At 44.3% G+C, this 19,390-nt stretch overlaps 1 protein-coding gene across 1 annotated transcript; it reads left to right on the forward strand.

The window, feature by feature from the left end:
* The first annotated feature begins 1,367 nt into the window (after nucleotides 1-1,367).
* On the forward strand, nucleotides 1,368-19,244 carry LOC128402165 (acyl-coenzyme A synthetase ACSM4, mitochondrial-like). Its single transcript, XM_053366124.1, has 13 exons — nucleotides 1,368-1,603; nucleotides 3,051-3,261; nucleotides 6,355-6,562; nucleotides 10,264-10,407; nucleotides 12,261-12,417; nucleotides 13,514-13,593; nucleotides 14,059-14,182; nucleotides 14,906-14,986; nucleotides 15,141-15,242; nucleotides 16,268-16,395; nucleotides 17,193-17,292; nucleotides 18,481-18,600; nucleotides 18,958-19,244. The coding sequence occupies exons 1-13, from the start codon at nucleotides 1,403-1,405 to the stop codon at nucleotides 19,042-19,044; spliced, it is 1,743 nt and encodes a 580-aa protein (XP_053222099.1). The 5' UTR covers nucleotides 1,368-1,402; the 3' UTR covers nucleotides 19,045-19,244.
* Nucleotides 19,245-19,390: the final 146 nt, after the last annotated feature.

The raw sequence follows: 19,390 nt of genomic DNA on the forward strand, positions 1-19,390 counted from the left end.
GCCAAGGAGAGGCATGGCTAGTATACGTTTTCTTTTCTGCTCTTTGTGGCTTAAAAAAAAAAAGGATCATTGGTGAAACAAACAACTTCATTCTCACAGGGGAATAATCCTTTCCTGCAAAAGGCCCTTATAGTACGAACAAGACTCATACGCTTTGGAGAAGCTGGATTGAGGAGCAGGAGTTGGCCAGAGGCTCTTTCCATCTCTGGTGGTGCAGGATGACATCTTGTCTAAGCCAACTGCCTCCAGGTAACGATGGCTTGCTTGCTTTTGAGTTATCGGTTCTTCCATGCACACCCTGAATTTTTTTGCGAATTCTTATCTATCCTTGCAACAGTCCTGGGAGGTAGGAAGGTTGCCTAGCACGAACTTTCTCATCGCTACTCCTACTGCCAAACTAGATGTGACGCCACACTTTTTTGAAAAAGGGAATAACTGGCAGGGGGCTGATCTGGACCAAGAGAATGCATGAGAGCTTTATGGAAGTTGCTTTAGACTGCTTTTAGTATTGTGTTGTAAGGTTGTGTTTTGCTGATGTAAACTGCCCTTCAGGTTGAAGGGCAGTTAATTAATAAGTAATCATAAATGATCATAATGTAACTGTTTGCCCTGTCCGTAATACTGATTACAAATGTTAGAGATATTGGGTTCAGTTCCCATACATGCATCTAACTAATTCACCATTCTCAAAACAATATGTGAATTGAAATGTAGCCGTCCGTTGAAATTTGCACTTCTCCAAATTTTGCAATACATTTCTCAGACCAAATAACGAGGACAAAAATGAATATGCTAGCAGAAGGCGTGCAGGCTTGCATATATTAGTGAAAATAACATACAAAACTTCATTGTGTTACCCGGGGCTTAAAAAAACAAAAAACCATGAATTGCTGCAGAAATGCTGAGAAATGAGTTTAAGATTGGGAAAATGAGACCCTCAGAGGGGCAAAATTGACAGATCCTTCTATCTGCTAGTCAGGGGTGTTGTGCTTGCATGCCCTGTGTGTCTATTTTGTATTCTTTTTAAATGTGTATACCGGGGTTTTTGTGCATTTAACTAGTTTTTTCCCCATTTTTATTGTTCATTGCAGTTGCGTAGAAGGCAATTAATAAATTGATAATCATCCTCATCATCCTGCATTGCATATCCTATACAATACAAATGCAAATAAACATCCAAGACAGAGACGTAATAAATAAATAAAAATACATTTGGCTGGAAAAGCTGGCTGAAACAAAAATGTCCTTAGTTATTTCAAGAAATTATAAGTAGTGGCTACAGGAGCTGGACTAGATGACATCTAAGTTAACAGTTCTATGGTTCTATAACAAATAATGATTCATTTTCTCTTTTCTTGAAGGACCAAACCATCCATGATCTCAGGCCCACTCACATTGCAACATGCAAATCTTACTCAAGCTCAAAACACTCAGGCCTGTCTGGAGCTGCCAATCACTTTGCAGGGCATTCCAGAATGACAACAAGAGGTTCGCTTCACTTGACCTTTCACACTACGAAGCTATTAACCGGGGTGACAAGGAGGTCCCAGAGTACTTTAATTTTGCAAGCGATGTGCTGGATCAATGGTCCAAAGCTGAAAAGGTAACCTTTCTCCCCACTCAGGGTAGCCATTTCCTGCTTTACTGGGGTGATATGCCAAGACAGTGCTTGAATTTGGGAGGAAGGGGGATCCAATAAAGAGAGACACCTCGTTCCTGGCCTCCGCCAGATTTTTTTAATATATATATAATATTTTTATTATTTTTAGCATACAATTTTTTAAAGACATACCACACAAATTATTATGCATCTGTCCTTGTTTGGACTTCCTTCAGCATCTCTGATAGCCTTCCGTCTTGATTATTTCTCCTGCAATTCTTAACTTAATATTGCCTTTACCTTTCCTAACAAATCTCCCTTTCCATTTTTACAATATTTCTTAAATTACTCCTCACAGAACTTTTTGTAGTCCTACAAACGTAATCTGATCATCACAAATACTTTTCAAATACTCAGTAAATTTAGTCCAGTCTTTGGTAAACCTCTGGTCCTGCGGGTCTCGGATCCTTCCTGTTAGTTTGTCTAATTCTGCGTAGTCCATCAATTTCAACCTCCATTCTTCTAATGTTGGTAGTTCTTCTTGCTTCCATTTTTGGGCCGGCCTCTGCCAGATTTTAGCCAAATTGCGTCCCCTTTAACCTTCAGAAAAGAGTAGCTAAGATAAGTGTCTCAAAAGATAAGGCAACCGGGAGCCCTCAACCCATTTAGCCACTTAGCTAGGCAAAAGCAGTCATCTTTCCCCAGGTCTTTGGCTTTTACTTACCCATGGTCTCTTTGAGTGAATGGGATGTTTTAATCTAGCTCATGGGTAGGCAAACTAAGGCCTGGGGGGCGGATGTGGCCCAATCGCCTTCTAAATCCAGCCTGCGGGCGGTCTGGGAATCAGTGTGTTTTTACATGAGTAGAATGTATCCTTTTATTTAAAATGCATTTCTAGGTTATTTGTGGAGCATAGGAATTCATTCATTTATTTCCCCCAAAAATATATATATAGTCCGGCCCCCCCACAAGGTCTGAGGGACAGTGGACCGGCCCCCTGCTGAAAATGTTTGCTGACCACTGTTCTAGCTTGTAAAAAACAGCTCTTTTTGATTTTTCTTTGTTTTATTTTTCTTCAGTTTTAACGTATCTGTTTGCTTGCTTGTTTTTACTGTAAATCAGTTACTTTGGTTAAAAAAAGAGTGACCAATAACAACTTATTCTTGTTATTCTTGTTATTCTTGTTATTATTACCGCTGCTGATGCTATTACTCTGTTCTGAAGGTTGCTTACACAAAGCTTACGTGGTGGTTAAACTGTGCCCAGACTTTACTGAGCATTCGTTCCGATTTGTTTGCACAGCCTGCATTTACGTATTGATAAAAGGGCTGGAGACTTACTTTCATTTTTTGCAAAGTGGGGCAGGGGGCTGCTGTTGTATGATACAACCTTATCCATAAAGTCTCTACCATAAACTGGAGAACACCCTGAAACTGATGCTGTTTTGCAGGATGGAAGCAGGACATCCAATCCAGCTCTCTGGTGGATAGACGGCAAAGGAAAGGAAGTGAGATGGAGCTTTGAGGAGCTGGGAGTCCTGTCACGGAAAGCGGCCAATGTGCTCTCTGGCCCATGCGGTCTGCAAAGAGGAGACCGAGTGGTTCTCATTCTGCCTCGAGTCCCAGAATGGTGGCTGCTGAACGTGGCATGCATTCGGTCAGGTAAGCACATCTTGGGTGCTCTGGAAACTCGAGAAACTGCTGTAGGTGCCTGTGATGGGATGGTGAGCTGCTTGTGCGTAAAATCCTAGTCCCTCAGAGTTTGGCTAAGTCCACAAACCTCTGTCTGTGACGGAGCTCCTTAAGCATGGCTCCATCAGTCGCTCATAGAATCGGACAGTGGGCGTTTACGGAACTTCTTCCAGCATAAAAGTTCCTTAACGGAAACGCGTCTTCTGGACTCTCGGCGTGACAGTTTCCGGCGAGGAGTGGGTGTCCCTATGGGAGGTCCTGAAACCTCCCCACTATTTTCGCTGGGAGTGTCTCTGAGCCCTCCCTCCGACTCACTTTCCCTTGGAGCTCTTCCTCTCCCCCTGCTGGTACCTTCCCCAGCTGATAAGTCTCTCTCAGCCTCTGTGAGCCCTTTCACCTCCTGCTTCTCCGATGGCAGTTCCCTGACATCCACCTCCCCTCCAGGGCCCCCTTCACCACCTCCCCTTCCCTCCTCTGTGGGAGGCGAGGGAGCAAAACCCCTGAAAGAACCTCCCTCATCTTCCGAAGTTTCGAACACTTCCCTCCACCGGTTGCTGTTTCCGGTTTCCAAGTACTCCTCCTCCTCGGAGTCTGTTCCTTCTTCCAACTCCGATTCCCTGAATCCTTCCAGTTCCTCCTCATCGTCAGTGGTGCCAAAGTACTCCCTCCGGAACCTCGCTACTGGCTGAGGTTTCCTGGGGAACCTTTGGTGGAACGTTTCGATCAAGATCTCGTCACTGACCTCCTCTGCCGTCACCCAGGTGTTTTCCGACTCCGGTTCCCCTTCCCACGCGACCAAATACTCCACCTGATTACCCTTCCACCTGGAGTCGATGATCTCCACCACATGGTTGCTGCTTTCCCTTTCTTCTAAGACTGGCCCCCGTGTGGATACCCCTTCACCTTCCCCCCTATATGGTGACAGTAATGACCTGTGGAATACTGGGTGCAGTTTCATGTGGTTCGGTAACCGGAGTCTGAAAGCCACTGGGTTGACCTGTTGGATGACCTCAAATGGTCCCAATCTTTTGGGTCTCAATTTCTTGCAACCCCCCTTGAACGGCAACCCTTGGGTTGACAGCCAGACCTGACTCCCTACCCTGATGGTTTCAACTTCCCTTCTGCTCTTGTCTGCCTACCTCTTATATTCTTCTTTGGCCCTTTCTAAGTTGAGTTGGAGTTGACGATGGATCGCTTCCATTTCTTCTACAAAATGTTCGGCGGCCGGGACACTCCATCTCTCCCCTCCTCCCCTTGGAAACGCCCTGGGGTGGCACCCATAATTAGCCAAAAAGGGGCTCATCCCGGTGGACACATTCTCCGGATTATTGTAGGCAAATTCCGCTAGCGCCAACTTTTCGACCCAATCGTTCTCTCTGTCATTGACATAACACCTCAGGTATTGTTGGAGGATACCGTTTGCTCTCTCCGCCTGCCCATTGGTCTCAGGGTGCCTGGCAGTCGAAAAGTTGTCCTCTATGTGCAACAAGCTCATAAGTTTCCTCCAGAACCTGGACGTGAACTGTTTCCCTCTGTCAGAGACCACCCTCAAGGGGGCGCCATGCAGCCTAAAAATATGTTCTACAAACAATTTCGCTGTCTCTTCCGCCGTGACTGCATGTGAGCAAGCTACAAAGTGACCCATCTTAGTTAACAGGTCTACTACGACTAGTATGGCGTTTTTCCCCTGGGATTTGGGCAGATCAGTCATAAAATCTATCGATACCGCCTCCCACGGTCGTTCTGGTGTGGGTAACGGTTCTAATAACCCCGCTGGCGCCCGCCTTTCTCCTTTGGCTCTCTGGCATTGGTCACACCCTCTTACATACTCCCGTACATCCTCCCTCACCTTGGGCCACCAAAACTCCCTGGTCACCAACCACATGGTCTTGTGTTGCCCAAAATGCCCCGCTGTGGGGTTGTCGTGCAGCTGTTTGAGTACTCTCCCCCTCAATTCCCCTTCGGGTATATATAGTGCCCCTTTGTAATACAATGCCCCGTTTCTTTCTTCAAAACCTCAGCTTACGCGAAAAGAAGGCACACGGTCTCCATTCCGACTTATTCCTCCCCGGCTGAAGCAGCACCGCCCCCACCGCCCGGTCTGAGGCATCAGTTTCCACTCTCATGGGTTTTTGTAAATCCACATGCAGGAGCTGTTCTTCCGAAGCAAATGCCCTTTTCAATTCCTCAAATGCTTGCTCCGCCTCCCCCGTCCAAACGAATTTCTTCTTGCTGCTGAGACAGTCCGTGATGGGAGCCGTTAAGTGGGCAAAGTTCTTGATGAATTTACGGTAAAAATTCCCAAACCCTAAGAACCTCCGATGGCAGTTCCCTGACAGTGCCAATCACAAAATGGCTGCTGTGGGGTTGTATGTAGTATGACATAAATTGGCTGCTGCGTCTAAAAAGGAGACAAAGACACAAAATGGACCGTGCAAAAGAGGTTCTCCACCACTGCTAAGCAGCTCCGGGCCTGCGTTCTGTCTTAGAAGAAAACTGGGTGTATAGTCCATCCGTCCCCACATACACTTTTCTTCTATACGCCCAGGGATGGAAAGAAGAAAAAGTCCCATCGAAAGAAGAATGGATAATGAAGATGATGGACTATTTGGAGATGGCAAGGCTGACCAAGAAGATGACAAATTTAATAGATAACGTCATAACTTTATAGAATATAATATTAAAGAACATTGAAAAAGTTTAACAACCTTAGCAGGATTTACATAACACTTGTTTTTTAAAATAACAACGGATAAAAATGAAGTATAACTATTTGGATAAATGTAATTATATGCAGTTTAAAAAGGTGAATTTTGGAAGCCAAGGGAGGGGTAGAGGGAAGTCTGGGGGTTTAGGGAACCCCATAAAGGTACTGATACGATCATGGTTTTATGAAAGTGTGTGTGTGTGTGTGTGTGTGTGTGTGTGTGTGTGTAAAACGTTTTCCTTGTTGAAACTTTGAAAAAAAAAATTCTAAAAAAGGAAGAAAAGTGGGATAATAAGGTAAAAACACAAGTGAATCCAAAAAACCTAAACACCATTTTGAATGTGTTGGTCTTCTAGGGATTGTGTTCATGCCAGGGACACCTCAGCTGACGGCCAAAGATATCCAGTACAGACTTCAGGTTTCAAAGGCCAAATGCATCATTACCCATGACACCTTGACCCCTGCAGTGGACTCCATTTCGTCTTCCTGCCCCTTTCTGAAAACAAAGTTGCTGCTCTCCGAAGGCAGGAGGGGGGGCTGGCTGAACTTCAAGGAGCTGCTTGAGTGAGTAACAGTGGTTTTATTTATACGGCAGGAGAAATGTACAGGTAGGGTCAAGAACTGGCAATGCTTGGCTCAGCCCACATCTCAACATGCACGTTCTTCAGGTTACTGAATGTGGCCCCTTTGTGATACCACTTTAAACAGTCATGGCTTCCCCCAAAGAATCCTGGGAAATGTAGTTAAGGCTCCTGAGTTGTTAAGAGACCTCTCTTCCCCTCAGAATGCTACTATTCCCAGACTGGTTTAGCAGTCAATTCCTCTTTCCAGGGGATGCTGGGAACTGTAGTTCTCTGAGGGGAATAGGGGTCTTCTAACAATTCTCAGCACCCTTAACACTTTACAGACTTTGGGACTTCCGGGTTAGCGCCATCGCCTAATGGTGGATTCCCTCCGAGCTCCGGAGGGAATCGGCTCAGCAGGGGTTGGGTTCTGCCGTGGCAGCGACGCGGGGACCCTCAGAAACCACAGGCGCTGAAGCCTGTGGACCTGGTGACTCGGCGGCACCATTTGCGCCCCCCTGACCCGCAAAGGAGCCTTTTTAAAGGCTCTGGAACGGGGGACGGAGAGCGGCGTGGTGCTGTGAGTCGACTGCTTCCCCTGCTGAGTGAAGCCGCATGCCATGGACGGAGAGCGCTGACTTCTTTCTCTGAACATTTGGATTAAAAGCAACAACCCGTGAGTAACACGGAAATTGGACTTAAAAGGGAAATTTTCTTTGGGAATTAGGCACGACTGGGTAAGGTGTAAAGAGGAAGTCCGCCTACCCGCCTTGTAAACATCGTAAAGCAAGGATTTTATTACTAAGGTTGTGAGAATACCTTTCTTCTTTGTGGAGAAAAGCAATTAACTCTATGTTGGGGCAATTTAAGTGATTGTGCTGGAGGATAAGAGCTAACATTGAGAACGGAATTCACCCCTCCCCCAAGACCCGGGAGCGATCGGTGAGAGAGCCTGCGGAAGAGACATAAAGACTTTGACAGCTGTCAAACTAGCTGTCAAAGTTGGGGGAAAAAAGAGAACTTTGTTTCTGCTGTTTTTGCTGGTTATATTTGTTACAATTTGGTAACATATTGTTAAAAATAAAGAAGAAAAGGCTAACTTGACTTTTGGGTTGGAACCGGAAGACATTAAGAAACTAGAATCCCTCTAGAGGGGGTTTAGGACATTACAAAAATGGCTGTAAGTGGAAAAATACTGGCTGAACTGGAGAAGACTTTTTCTCTCTTGGGAAAATTGCAGGAACAGACTGATGTTTTGACTATAAACGTTACAATACTGAAGGGAACAGTAAATAAAGTTGCTGAGCCTGGGAGGGACTTGACTCAAGTTCTTGCAGATGAACAGGAAAGTTTTGCAGTTGACCTAAAAATCTCTGCAGCCGAACAAGAAAAGAAATTTGAGAAATCTGAGAATGTGATGAAAGAGGAATATGATGATTTGAAGGAAAAGGAAGGAGGAGCTATAATGCCACAGATGGTTGAGGAGAGCCAGAGGCCGGTTAAGATGGATATAAAGGAAAACAAGATCAGGATGATGGAAATTTGGTTTGAATTGAAGAATGGAAAATGGAGAGATCTCCCTATGTGGAGATCTGAAGACATATGGAATACAAACCTGGCTAAAGTGGAAACTGGAGCTTTTGGGACATTTGGACTTAAGAGAAGTAAGAAACAAGATCTTGGCTCCATTTTTAAATATGAAGGCCTAGCTGGAAGAAACATGGACCTTATCGGGACAGAACTCCTTCGAGATTCGGAGTTTAAAATAAAGGACTATCAAAAAAACCGGCAGAGAGGAATTGTGAGAGAGTTGAGAGCCTCGGATGTGAGGTCGCCAGGCTGACTGCAGATGGACTGATGGACTTTATGTTGGGGTTCGAAACCGGGAAAGGGGGTGGTGGGGCTTTGGGAATCCAAAGGGTGTATAACTATATTCTGTTTTAATTAATTTGGTTTAGCCACTAACATAAAAATGGGGATTTCGGTGAAGGGAATTGGGGCCGACCTTAGAAAAAGACTTTTAAGAATAAGTGTTGACGTATAAAGATTGAGGCTTTTAAGTTAAAATTGGTTAATTAAATTGATGGGGCGAATCTAGAAAAAGATTTTTAAGAATAAGTATTGATGTGTAGAGATTGAGGTTTATAAGTTAAAATTGGTTAATTAAAATGAATTAGAGAAAATAAGGTAAAGTGTGGGGACAAGAATTTGCTGAGCTAAAAATTGGAACTGGAATACAAGAAGGGGAGGTGCGGGGAAGTCAAGGAAATTGGTTATTGAAAGCAAGAAATGTAAACTTTATGAATTTTTAATTGTTCTTTTTCATTTTAATTTTTTTCTTTATTTTTTGAAAATTTCAATAAATATCTTTTAAAAAAAACACTTTACAGATTTTTTTGGGGAAGGAACGGCTGTTTATAATATTAGAGAATTAGAGAATTATAGTGTTGGAATGGACTATGAGGGTCATCTAGCCCAGCCCCCTGCAATCCAGGAATCTTTTGCCCAATGAGAGGCTCAGACCCACGACCCTGAGATCAGAGGCAGATTTAGGGGAGTGCACACAGTTTGGCCGCCTTGGGCACTGAGCCGAGAGGGCACCGCAAAAATGACTTAGAACGGAAGGCGAGAGGTGGGGGTGGGCACTGAATTTTGGCATCACACAGGGTGCTGTTGAAATTTGAAATGTCAAAGTTCGCCACTGCTGAGATTAAGAGCCTCATGCTCTACTGACTGAGCATAATAGTACTTGAAATGTATGACTGGTGACCACAACTGGGGTTGGAAAACCACCTGCCCTATAAGTTTCCCACAACTCCGCAGAGCTCCTGCTGTAGCTGTCGGGATCTCCGCTCAGCCAAGCTGATAAAGCTCATTTTCTTCCCGAGCCTTCAGAATCGCCTCCCGACGTGTTTAACGACTTTGAGCCTTTGATGAGGTTCCAAGGCTCGTCCTCCCAGCAGAGCATCAAAACAGCACGCGGAAGTGATGAGATTTATGGCTACATTGCTATACTTTATTTTCTAGCTACGCAGACAGTTAAGAAATATACATCCTCTCTCTCTGAGAGCAGAAAGCGACTGAACAAAGGAAACAGGAAACCACTAACATCACATCCTGTCTCCCTTTCCCGTGAGACTCCAATAGTATAGAATGTCTCTGGAATGTAAACAGAGTCCTGTGACTCGCAGCAGCTGCTCAGTGAGAAACAGAAACTAACAGTAGCATCACTCTTGGGCATTATAGGAAGTTAAAATGGCAGGCAGCTTCCCTGATCTGGCCACTACTTCCAAGAATATTGGTGGTGGCGGGTGGTAAAATCCAAGCAACCATCAAACCTGCAACCAGCTCTAGCAAAGGCCCATCTCATCCAACATCTTGTTCTCACAGTGGCCAACCAGATGCCTCATGGGAAGTCCACAAAAAAAACCTGATTCCAGCTGCCCTCTCTTCACTTGCGATTCCCAAGCAGTGGTATTCAGAAGCATACAGTTGCTCATGAGTGTTTGAGAATGAGCATTGGCACAGGAGGTTCATGTGACAATTGCATGACACAAAGCCATGTTAATAGGCTCCCACAGTTGGCACTTATGAGGCTGGCCCCTGTTATAGCATCTGTTTGCACCCTCTGCTGTACATTTAAATACAGAAGACTTGGACATTCACTTCCTTGACCTGTCACCCTTTTTGACTTTCTTGAAGCGTGGCCCCTTCTGATCATAGCTGCGTGAAAACCAAGAGCGATGAACCAATGACGATCTACTTCACAAGTGGAACTACTGGGTCTCCAAAAATGGCAGAGCATTCCCAAAGCAGTTTAGCTCTTGGACTGGCATTATCTGGAAGGTATAGTTCTATAATTTGCTTGTGTTTTTATAAATCTCCAGGAAGCATTAAAGCATTAAACACACTCTCTCTCTCTCTCTCTCTCTCTCTCTCTCTCTCTCTCTCTCTGGAGCAGGGATAGACAAATCATTTTCCTTTTTTAAAAAAATAATTTTTATTAACTGGCCAATCACATCAAATTAAATCACATCACATAACTTCCAAATTACAAAGCCAAATTTTTAAATTTTGTTGGGGGAACCCATACTTCAAGATCCAAAGGGGGATTCAGATCATCTTCTTATTACTGCGTTAATGTCCAAATCAGTCCCAATCAGTCCAGACAAAGTTCATAATTCTATCCAGTCTTATCTTGGTGTTTCCACATCATATCTTGTTCATATAATTTCTCTTTTTCCTTTACGATCTCTTCTGTTTGTCTCCTTAAGCCGATAAGCAAATATAATAATCCTGTGTGAATTTCCCGTTCCTCCAATCTAAGTCCAGATGGTTTCCATATATCTCCTTCGTAGATAACATCGCTCTTTCCATCATAAATTAGGCATTGTCACGCTTAAGTCCCACCGAGGAGTTGATCCACGATATGTAAACAGCTCTATTTCTCTCTTTCTCCTCCCAGACCCAAGAGCTCCAACAATGCCTCCCAAAATGGCGACGGCATTTTTAACTGCGTCATTCCAAAACTCTTAGCTTTCCAGCTTCGTCTTGAAACATTGCTTTGGTTCGAAAGTTTATCTCCACACAGCCTTAAATCCACAGATTAAGTCCTTTTCTGACTCATTAGGGGAGGGGATTCTTGTTTAGTCACATAAAAAAAGAAAGGCAGGTTTTCTTCCCCCCTCCCCCCTCAGTCATTTGTCATACCGTATCTTGACGCATCTTCTCATATTTTATTCTTGTCTTGTTATCAGAGATCTCTTCTTTCAGCAGTCTTTACTCCCCCTTTTTCCTTGAAGTATGTGCAATTTATCTCGTCCAAATTGTATCTTTTGAAGATTCTTGCAACTAGTGGTGCGGATCAGGGACGGCGTCCAGGAGTGCCGGAATCCCACAGGAGGGCTTTGTGCCTAGTGCCCCCACCCCCACAAATTCGGGGGTGGTATAGGGCACAGCAGGCAAGGGCCGTCCCCCCCCCACAATCCTGGGGGGGGTTAAGGAGGCTAATTACCCCCATCATAGCCTCCAAATTACCTCGTATGGGTCGGAGAGATGTTATTGTCAGCCATCTTCCGATGTGCCACCTAGTGGCCCCCCCTAGACAAATCATTTTTCAGTTTTCTCAGTTTCTCATTTTTCCAGTCTTAAATTTGGTTCTCCATATTTCTGCAGCAATCTGAATTTAAAAAAAAAATCCTTGTGGCAATTTCAGTGACAATTTCTCCTAATAAACACAATTTTGTATGCTATTTTGACAAACATACACATTTTGACAAGTACATTTTGAATACTGTTTACGTGAATATGTGCATATATATATGTGCACACTTTACCCAAATGTAATTCATTTTTTTTGTACACACTGCTGGGTTGGAGGGCTGCCTTGCAAAATTTAGAAAAGTGAGGATTTTTCAGGATAGTGGTGTTTTGGTTCGCCTATTGTTTCCCAAAGTGTGCATTTGGTAAATTCAACTTTTAAATGCAAAGTGAATCAATTTTCTTCCCCATTCCCAAGTTCAAGGGTGGAGAAATTGAACCTGGTGGGCAAAGAAAGTGAGGTTTGCAGTCTGCCACCCATCAACTGATTGTTTCCGTATCCCATATCCTCTCTGAAAGTCTCTGGGCAGAGTGAAAGACACAGGTTTTCTTGTACATATTAGTGCAGGCTCCCATCTCTCAACTTCTGTCTCTCGCAGGTCTTGGCTGGACATAAGACCTTCAGATATCATCTGGAACATGTCCGATACAGGCTGGGTGAAGGCAGGCCTGGGGAGTGTTTTTGCCCCATGGCTTCGAGGCGTCACCGTCTTTGTCCACAGCATGCCCCAGTTTGAGCCAAGAGAATTACTAAATGTAAGAATATAAGTCCTGTCTTGGGGGGGTGTAAGCTATGTTTCACACTCTCTGCCAACTGTGTAAAAAAACAACCCAGACTATGGAACCTTGACCAAGTGAAATGACCTGCAGGTCGCAGCCAGAGGGCCAGTGTGGCCCTTCAGACCTCTCTGTCTGGCCCTTCGAACTCTCCCCTGGCCTACCACTTCCTGACCCTGCTTCATAGTGTTTTTCCTGGTTGGGAATGGATCCTTGAACTTTGATAGTGCATCTTGTTTGGCTGGATGGAGGATAGACAGTGGAATATGCCAGCATGTGGATACCAGCTGGCAGTGCAGTGGTTAAGGGGAAAAATACATTTGTTGCTTTGATCATTTTTGCCCCCAGCCTCACCCAACACTGGCCTATGGCCCTCAGGAGGTTTACTAGAAGCAAATGTGGCCCTCAGGCTGAAAAGGAGTCACTATCCCTGTCTTAGGTTCTGAAGCTCTGAGCTATCACCCAGCCTTGCTCCAGCACAACTGAGAAATTGCCCCACTACCTACTATGTTACCATTTGAGATGCACTTATTTATTTGAAAAATTATAAACTACACTTTTTATAAAAATAAATATATATCAAGGCCGCTGGCAGCATATACACCACATGATATCTATTAATATCTATAAAACAGTATGCTATAGAGCAGTGTTTCCCAAACGTAGAGCTCCAGCAGTTTTTGGACTACAACTCCCATCATCCCTAGGTAGCAGGACCAGTGGTAAGGAATGATGGGAACTGTAGTCCAGATACAGCTGGATACCCAAGTTGGGGAAACCCTGGTGTAGTGGATAGAGTTTCAGACTACGACCTGGGAGACGTAGGTTCAAATCCCCATGCATTCATGATCCTCACTGGTTCATGGTCCAGTCACTAACTCCTACCCTAACCCATGTTGCAGAATTGTTGCAAGGATAAAATGGGTTCGTGGAGCAGAGAGATAATGAACTCTTCCTAGGGCTCTTTGGATAAAGGGAAGGCTCAAAATGTGCTCTTGTTACCCACGAAGCGAAATATAATTTTCATTGTGAATTTGTGCTTTTCTTCCCACTCTTCCCTTCCTACTTTCTCTAGACTCTCTCCCAGTATCCAATAACGACAGTGTGCAGCGCCCCGACAGCCTATCGCATGTTGGTGCAGCATGATCTTACCAGGTACCCTGCGTTATTGTTTTGCATCGGGAATGTAGGCGTTCTTTTGTGATTGCCATCCAGCCTTTGGAATGGAAAACACCCCACCTGTATCTGCCCACCACAATGATCCTCCCAGCCTGCGCATCAAAGTGCTGCAATCCTGCATCTAGCGCACTATGCACCAATGTGCTGGTGGGGGAAAACACAGCATCACCAGTGGCGTAGCATGGGTTGCCAGTGCCCGGGGCTGCACGGAGGAGGCGGGTGGGAGAGAAATGGACGGAATATGCATGTGCATTCAACCGCCTAATGGCGCCTGCGTCACCCGGTGATTGCAGCCACAGAGATAAGAAAAGAAGAGCTTTTCCATTGTCAAGAGGGGACACTTCCTGGTTCATGTGGAGAATCCATTTTCAATGGAGCCCAGTGACTTAAAAAAAAAAATTAAGGAAAGCACTCCAGCCCCTTCCTCTTATTTCTCTTAAGCTACAGGTTCAAGAGCCTGAGGCACTGTTTGACAGGAGGGGAGTCGCTCAACCCGGAGGTGATGATGCAATGGAAAAGGCAGACGGGTCTGGATATCTACGAAGGCTATGGACAGACTGAAGTGGTAGGCCCAATTTAGCGGGTCAGCATTCCAAGCGAAAGAAACCAGGGCACAATGTAACATCCTTTGTTGTTGGAGCAAAACTAGAGATGGTTAATGCAGTGGAACCCTAACTGAGTGAATGTATTTAGCCAAGGTCATATAACCATCTTCCTTCATAAAGTGTTTAGTTAATTTGTTGCATCTATATCCCATCTTCCTTCCTAGGAACTCAAAGTAGTGGTCAGGGCCACATTTCCCAGAGTTCCCTGGGAAGAGGGGTCTCCTAACAACTCTCGTCATCCTTAATGAACAATTGCTGCCAGGATTCTACGAAGGAAGCCATGACTGTTTAAAGTGGTATAATACTGCTTTAAATGCACAATGCAGACAGGGCCTAGTTTTTGCGTAGAGTACGCCCATTGAAATAAATGGACCTCAATTAGCCATGCCCAATAATTTCAACTGGTTTACCCTGAGGGGAACTTCTTTAGAGACAGCCCATTTAAAAGCAATCATTAAAACAATAATTTCAGAGTTGCCAAGACAGTATCAAATTGACAGCTGTCAAATTCCTGAGTGAACAGGAATGTTAATAATGAGGGCATTCCATAAATGGGGAGCCACTGCTGAGAAGGTTCTGTCACAGGTCTGTACAAACTGAGCTATCTGCTCAACAATTTAAAGTGGAATAAAAATGCATCTTACAAAGATGATCAAGGGTTTGAAAACTTTTGTTTGCTACAGGGTATTATATCGCAAAATGAGAAAGGGAAGAAAATTAAACCTGGGTCCATGGGCACACCAGCTCCACCTTATGATGTTCAGGTAAGAGGGCAGCTAATTTGTCAGGTGGGTCTAGTGAAAATATGGAAACAAGAAGAAGAGTTTCCAGAAAGTAGTAATGATATCTGTGTGTTTAGAGGTGTTTCCTCCCACCGCCCCCCTCTAAACCATAACTGTACTTGCCTTTTTTTTCTAGATTATAGATGAAAACGGCAATATTTTGCCTCGTGGGGAAGAAGGAGACATTGCCATTAGAATAAAATCCAAGAAGCCATTCTGTTTCTTTTCCCGCTATGTGGTAAGCAGTTCATTTCTATGCAAGACAGTTCCCTCTGTATAGTTTCCGGAAATCAAATCAAAGCAGCCGTTTTGTTTCTCTCGCTACATGTTAAGTGATTTATATACAACACAACGTTTCCCCTTTTAATTTTCGGTATGTCAAATCTAAGTGGCCATTTTGTTTTTCTCTTGCTTCACGGTAAATTTAGATGCGAGTTCTTTCCCCTCTCTAGTTCTGTACACCAAATCAAATTGGCCATTTGGTTTTCTCTCTCTCTCGTTATATGGTAAGGAGTAGCAATTCTCTGTATGTCAATGTAATTGCAATGCGATGGCAACATTTTTACCACAGTAATCAGGGGTGGGGAACTCTTGCCCATGAGTTTAAATAGGCCTGACAGGCCTACCCATTTGGTCCACAAGGCTGCTTTGCAGGTGGGCCAAAGGGACTTGTGCGGCGCTGTGCAAGTCCTTATAAGCAGCTGATCGGCAGAGCTTGAATAGCACAGTACAGAGAGCATAATGAGTCACCTAATGTCATTGTGGTGTCAATGTCCTTATATTAGGATACTGGATTAGATGTGGCAGTGTCTGGATCGTGCAAGACCTTATGTTCTTATGATTGCAGCCTAAGGGGGGCATTGCAAAAAGTCACCCCACTCCCCCCATAACTTAACCAATTCCTCAATTCTAAGTGTGTTCAAAAGCATGCCAGTGCAAGTAGATACATGGGTACCGCTGCGGCGGGAATGTAAATGGCGTTTCCGTGCACTCTGGCACTCGTCACGGTCCTCCGTGCGCCAGAAGCAGTTTAGTCATGCTGGCCACATGACCCGGAAAACTGTCTGTAGACAAATGCTGGCTCCCTTGGCCTAAAAGCGAGATGAGTGCCGCAACCCCATAGTCGCCTTTGACTGGACTTAACCACTCAGGGGTCCTTTACCTTTACCTTTTTTTACTGCAGGAGTAGGAATTATTTCCTAGGTAAGAGCAGCAGCCAGAGACTCCTGATTGACATAGACATATCATTGTGTTTATTGTAAGGATAATCCAGAGAAAACTGCTACAGTCTTCCGTGGGGATTTCTACATTACTGGAGACAGAGGGCTAATGGATGAAGATGGATATTTGTGGTTTGTTGGGCGATCCGATGATGTTATCATCTCTTCTGGGTTTGTACATTGCAGAATGTGTTACTACAGAGAGGAGCAAGTATTTGTTAATATTTCTAGGCCACTTTCCCACTGGTTAGCCTTCAAAACAGCTAACTGATTTTTAAAGCAAAATGACAATAGATACAAATGCACAAAATACACAGGAAAATGAGAAAGCAAGTACAGTGATACCTCGGGTTAAGAACTTAATTCGTTCTGGAGGTCCGCTCTTAACCTGAAACTGTTCTTAACCTGAGGTACCACTTTAGCTAATGGGGCCTCCTGCTGCCACCGCGCCGCCACCGTGCAATTTCTGTTCTCATCCTGAAGCAAAGTTCTTAACCCGAGGTACTATTTCTGGGTTAGCGGAGTCTGTAACCTGAAGCGTCTGTAACCTGAAGCATCTGTAACCTGAGGTACCACTGTACAAGGGGAAATGGCTAATTATAAAGAAACAGAACACAACCAGGAAGCAGATAGATGACTCAAGGCCTAAGGCCTGATGAAATAAAACAGTTTTACTAGTACACCATACCCTCCAACATGTCCAGGCCCAAAACTGGGACTCACGTCTTCCGGGTGAGTTACGTGATCTGCACAAGATCGCGGCCCCAAATAAAGTGCTTTTGGGAGGTGAGATTGTGGCGTGAGGTCACACAAGATTGCTGCGCCCAAAATGGCTGCCATGCTTACACATGAAAAAACTGTCCTGGTGGCCACTCCTTGTCACCAGTATGGCAACCGCATTCTGAATTAGCCATAGTTTCCAAGTCACCTACAGAGTCAACTGGCCTTTTTGTTGTTGTTGCTTCCAGGTATCGTATTGGGCCTTTTGAGGTGGAAAGTGCTCTGATTGAGCACCCAGCAGTGGTCGAATCAGCTGTGGTGAGCAGTCCAGATCCTGTCAGAGGCGAGGTAATGAAATGCTAAATAAGAAACTCAAATCCTATTTAATGCACGGCCTGGGAATTATGGTTGTCTACAAGGCAGAGGCTGACAGAGGATTTGCAGACTACAAATGTTCCCATCTTTGCATGGTTTCATCTTTACAGGGTTACCAATTACAGGGTTACCAACTTTTTTGGATCAGTGGGAATATTGGGAATTTTGGGAAAGTATAGGAATCAGGGCGTTGGGGAAACAGCAGCTGCTTCACAGGGTAGGGCCTGAACCACTGGATTCAAATTACAATGAAGGAGATTCCAACTAACATTAGGAAGAATGTTCTGATGGTAAGAGCTGTTCAACAGTGGAATAGACTCCCTTAGATGGTGGTGGACTCTCCTTCATTTTTAAACAGAGATTGGATAGCCATGTGCCAGAGATTCCTTAGCTGTGATTCCTGCATTGCAGGGGGTTGGTCAAGTTGACCCTTGGGGTCTCTTCCAACCCTTCACAGTTCTATGATTCTACACAGGAACAAAGGAAGCCCTGAGAAAGAGGGGAAGATGCTAAGTTGGAGTTCCTGCAGGAGAGTGACTTGGGCTGTGTTCACGCTCCTTTTTAATATGCACTCACTGCATTTACAGTGCCGGGTTCTTTATGTGTTCACATGACATTATCCAAAAGGCTTATGTGTCCTGTTTGATGTGTTGTTTCTCAAAACCAGCTTCTCCCTAGTTGGAGTCCTTGAGTTGCTCCTAATTTGTCTCTAGCTGAGATTTAGACGCATTTTCATAGGGTAAAGATGCCCAACCCACCTGTGTGTACACAAATAGAAATGAATTACATTAATGAAGCCCTGCTGATGTGAACAGCTGACACTGGGGGGGGGCGGAGCTGTGAAATGCACCAGGATGGGGACAACTTCACTATGCTCTAAGGCAGCAATGGAAAAACATCTAAACATGGAAAGCATTCAGTTCCCACCAAGATCCTTAGCAATTTTCAAGTTGTTGTTGTTGTTTGCAGGGGGAATGGGCGAAGGAACAACCCATGCTCTGGTATAGAAACAGCAAAATTTGTTCCTGAATTAAATTCCTCTCCATATGGTCCTAAAGTCCTCCTGAACGTTAAAAAAACAAAACATTCCCCTTTCATTATTTATTGCTTTCGATCAACTAAACGTTGCAACATGTACTGATTGTTTTTTATACTCCTTAGGTGGTGAAAGCTTTTGTGGTCTTATCTCCTTCCTTTGCATCACACAACCCTGAGAAGTTAACCCTTGAGCTGCAAGAACATGTCAAAAAGGTGACTGCTCCATACAAATATCCTAGAAAGGTGAGTTAAAAATGGATCCCAAATAATATCCATGTTTGCTTTTAGTATGGACAGGCTTATCAATAGTGAAGCCTGTGTGGTCAGGAGCAGGATGTCTGTGAATACAAGTTCCTTAGAAGGGGGCTACTGTGTTTGTGCCTTACCAAGGACTTCCTGAAGGCATCTGATTGGCCACCAGGAAAAGGAGGGTACTGGGCTGAATGGAACTTTGGTCTGATCTATAGCAGGGCTGCTGTTCCCATTTCAGCTTCACCCATTCAGTGGCCAAATAGCATACTCCGATTTGCCTAACTTTAACGTTTATAGACATTTGCAATTTAATTCTGGTGCTTCTTTTTTTTCTCCTTCTTCCATCAGATGGAATTTGTCCAAGAGCTGCCAAAAACCATCACAGGCAAAATTCGAAGAAATGTATTGAGGAAAAAGGAGTGGGGACCCATTTAGTTCTGTGCTGAGGTTAAGGCAAGAGTTCTCCACCATCAGCATTAGGCTGGCATTTAAAATGTGTAGAACCAAGTGTGTGCTAAACTGTGTTAGCTTTAAGAGTATTTAGGTCACAATGTGGGCAGATGTTAAAAGTGATCACCGGATTCCAAACAATTTAATAGTACCTAACACATGCAAGGTTCAGATTAAAAAGGACAAGCAGGATGCTCAGCTCTTATCAGGAATACCCCAGTTTAGGGTTCCAGGATATGATCAGCTGTAAGAGTGGGGTGAGCATAAGCAATTCCCCCAGTGTTGCTTTCTTAAAAAGAAAACAGATTTTTCTTTTGTACTTTTTCTGCAA

Source organism: Podarcis raffonei, chromosome 14, assembly GCF_027172205.1.
Source record: "Podarcis raffonei isolate rPodRaf1 chromosome 14, rPodRaf1.pri, whole genome shotgun sequence".
Lineage (NCBI taxonomy): Eukaryota > Metazoa > Chordata > Lepidosauria > Squamata > Lacertidae > Podarcis > Podarcis raffonei.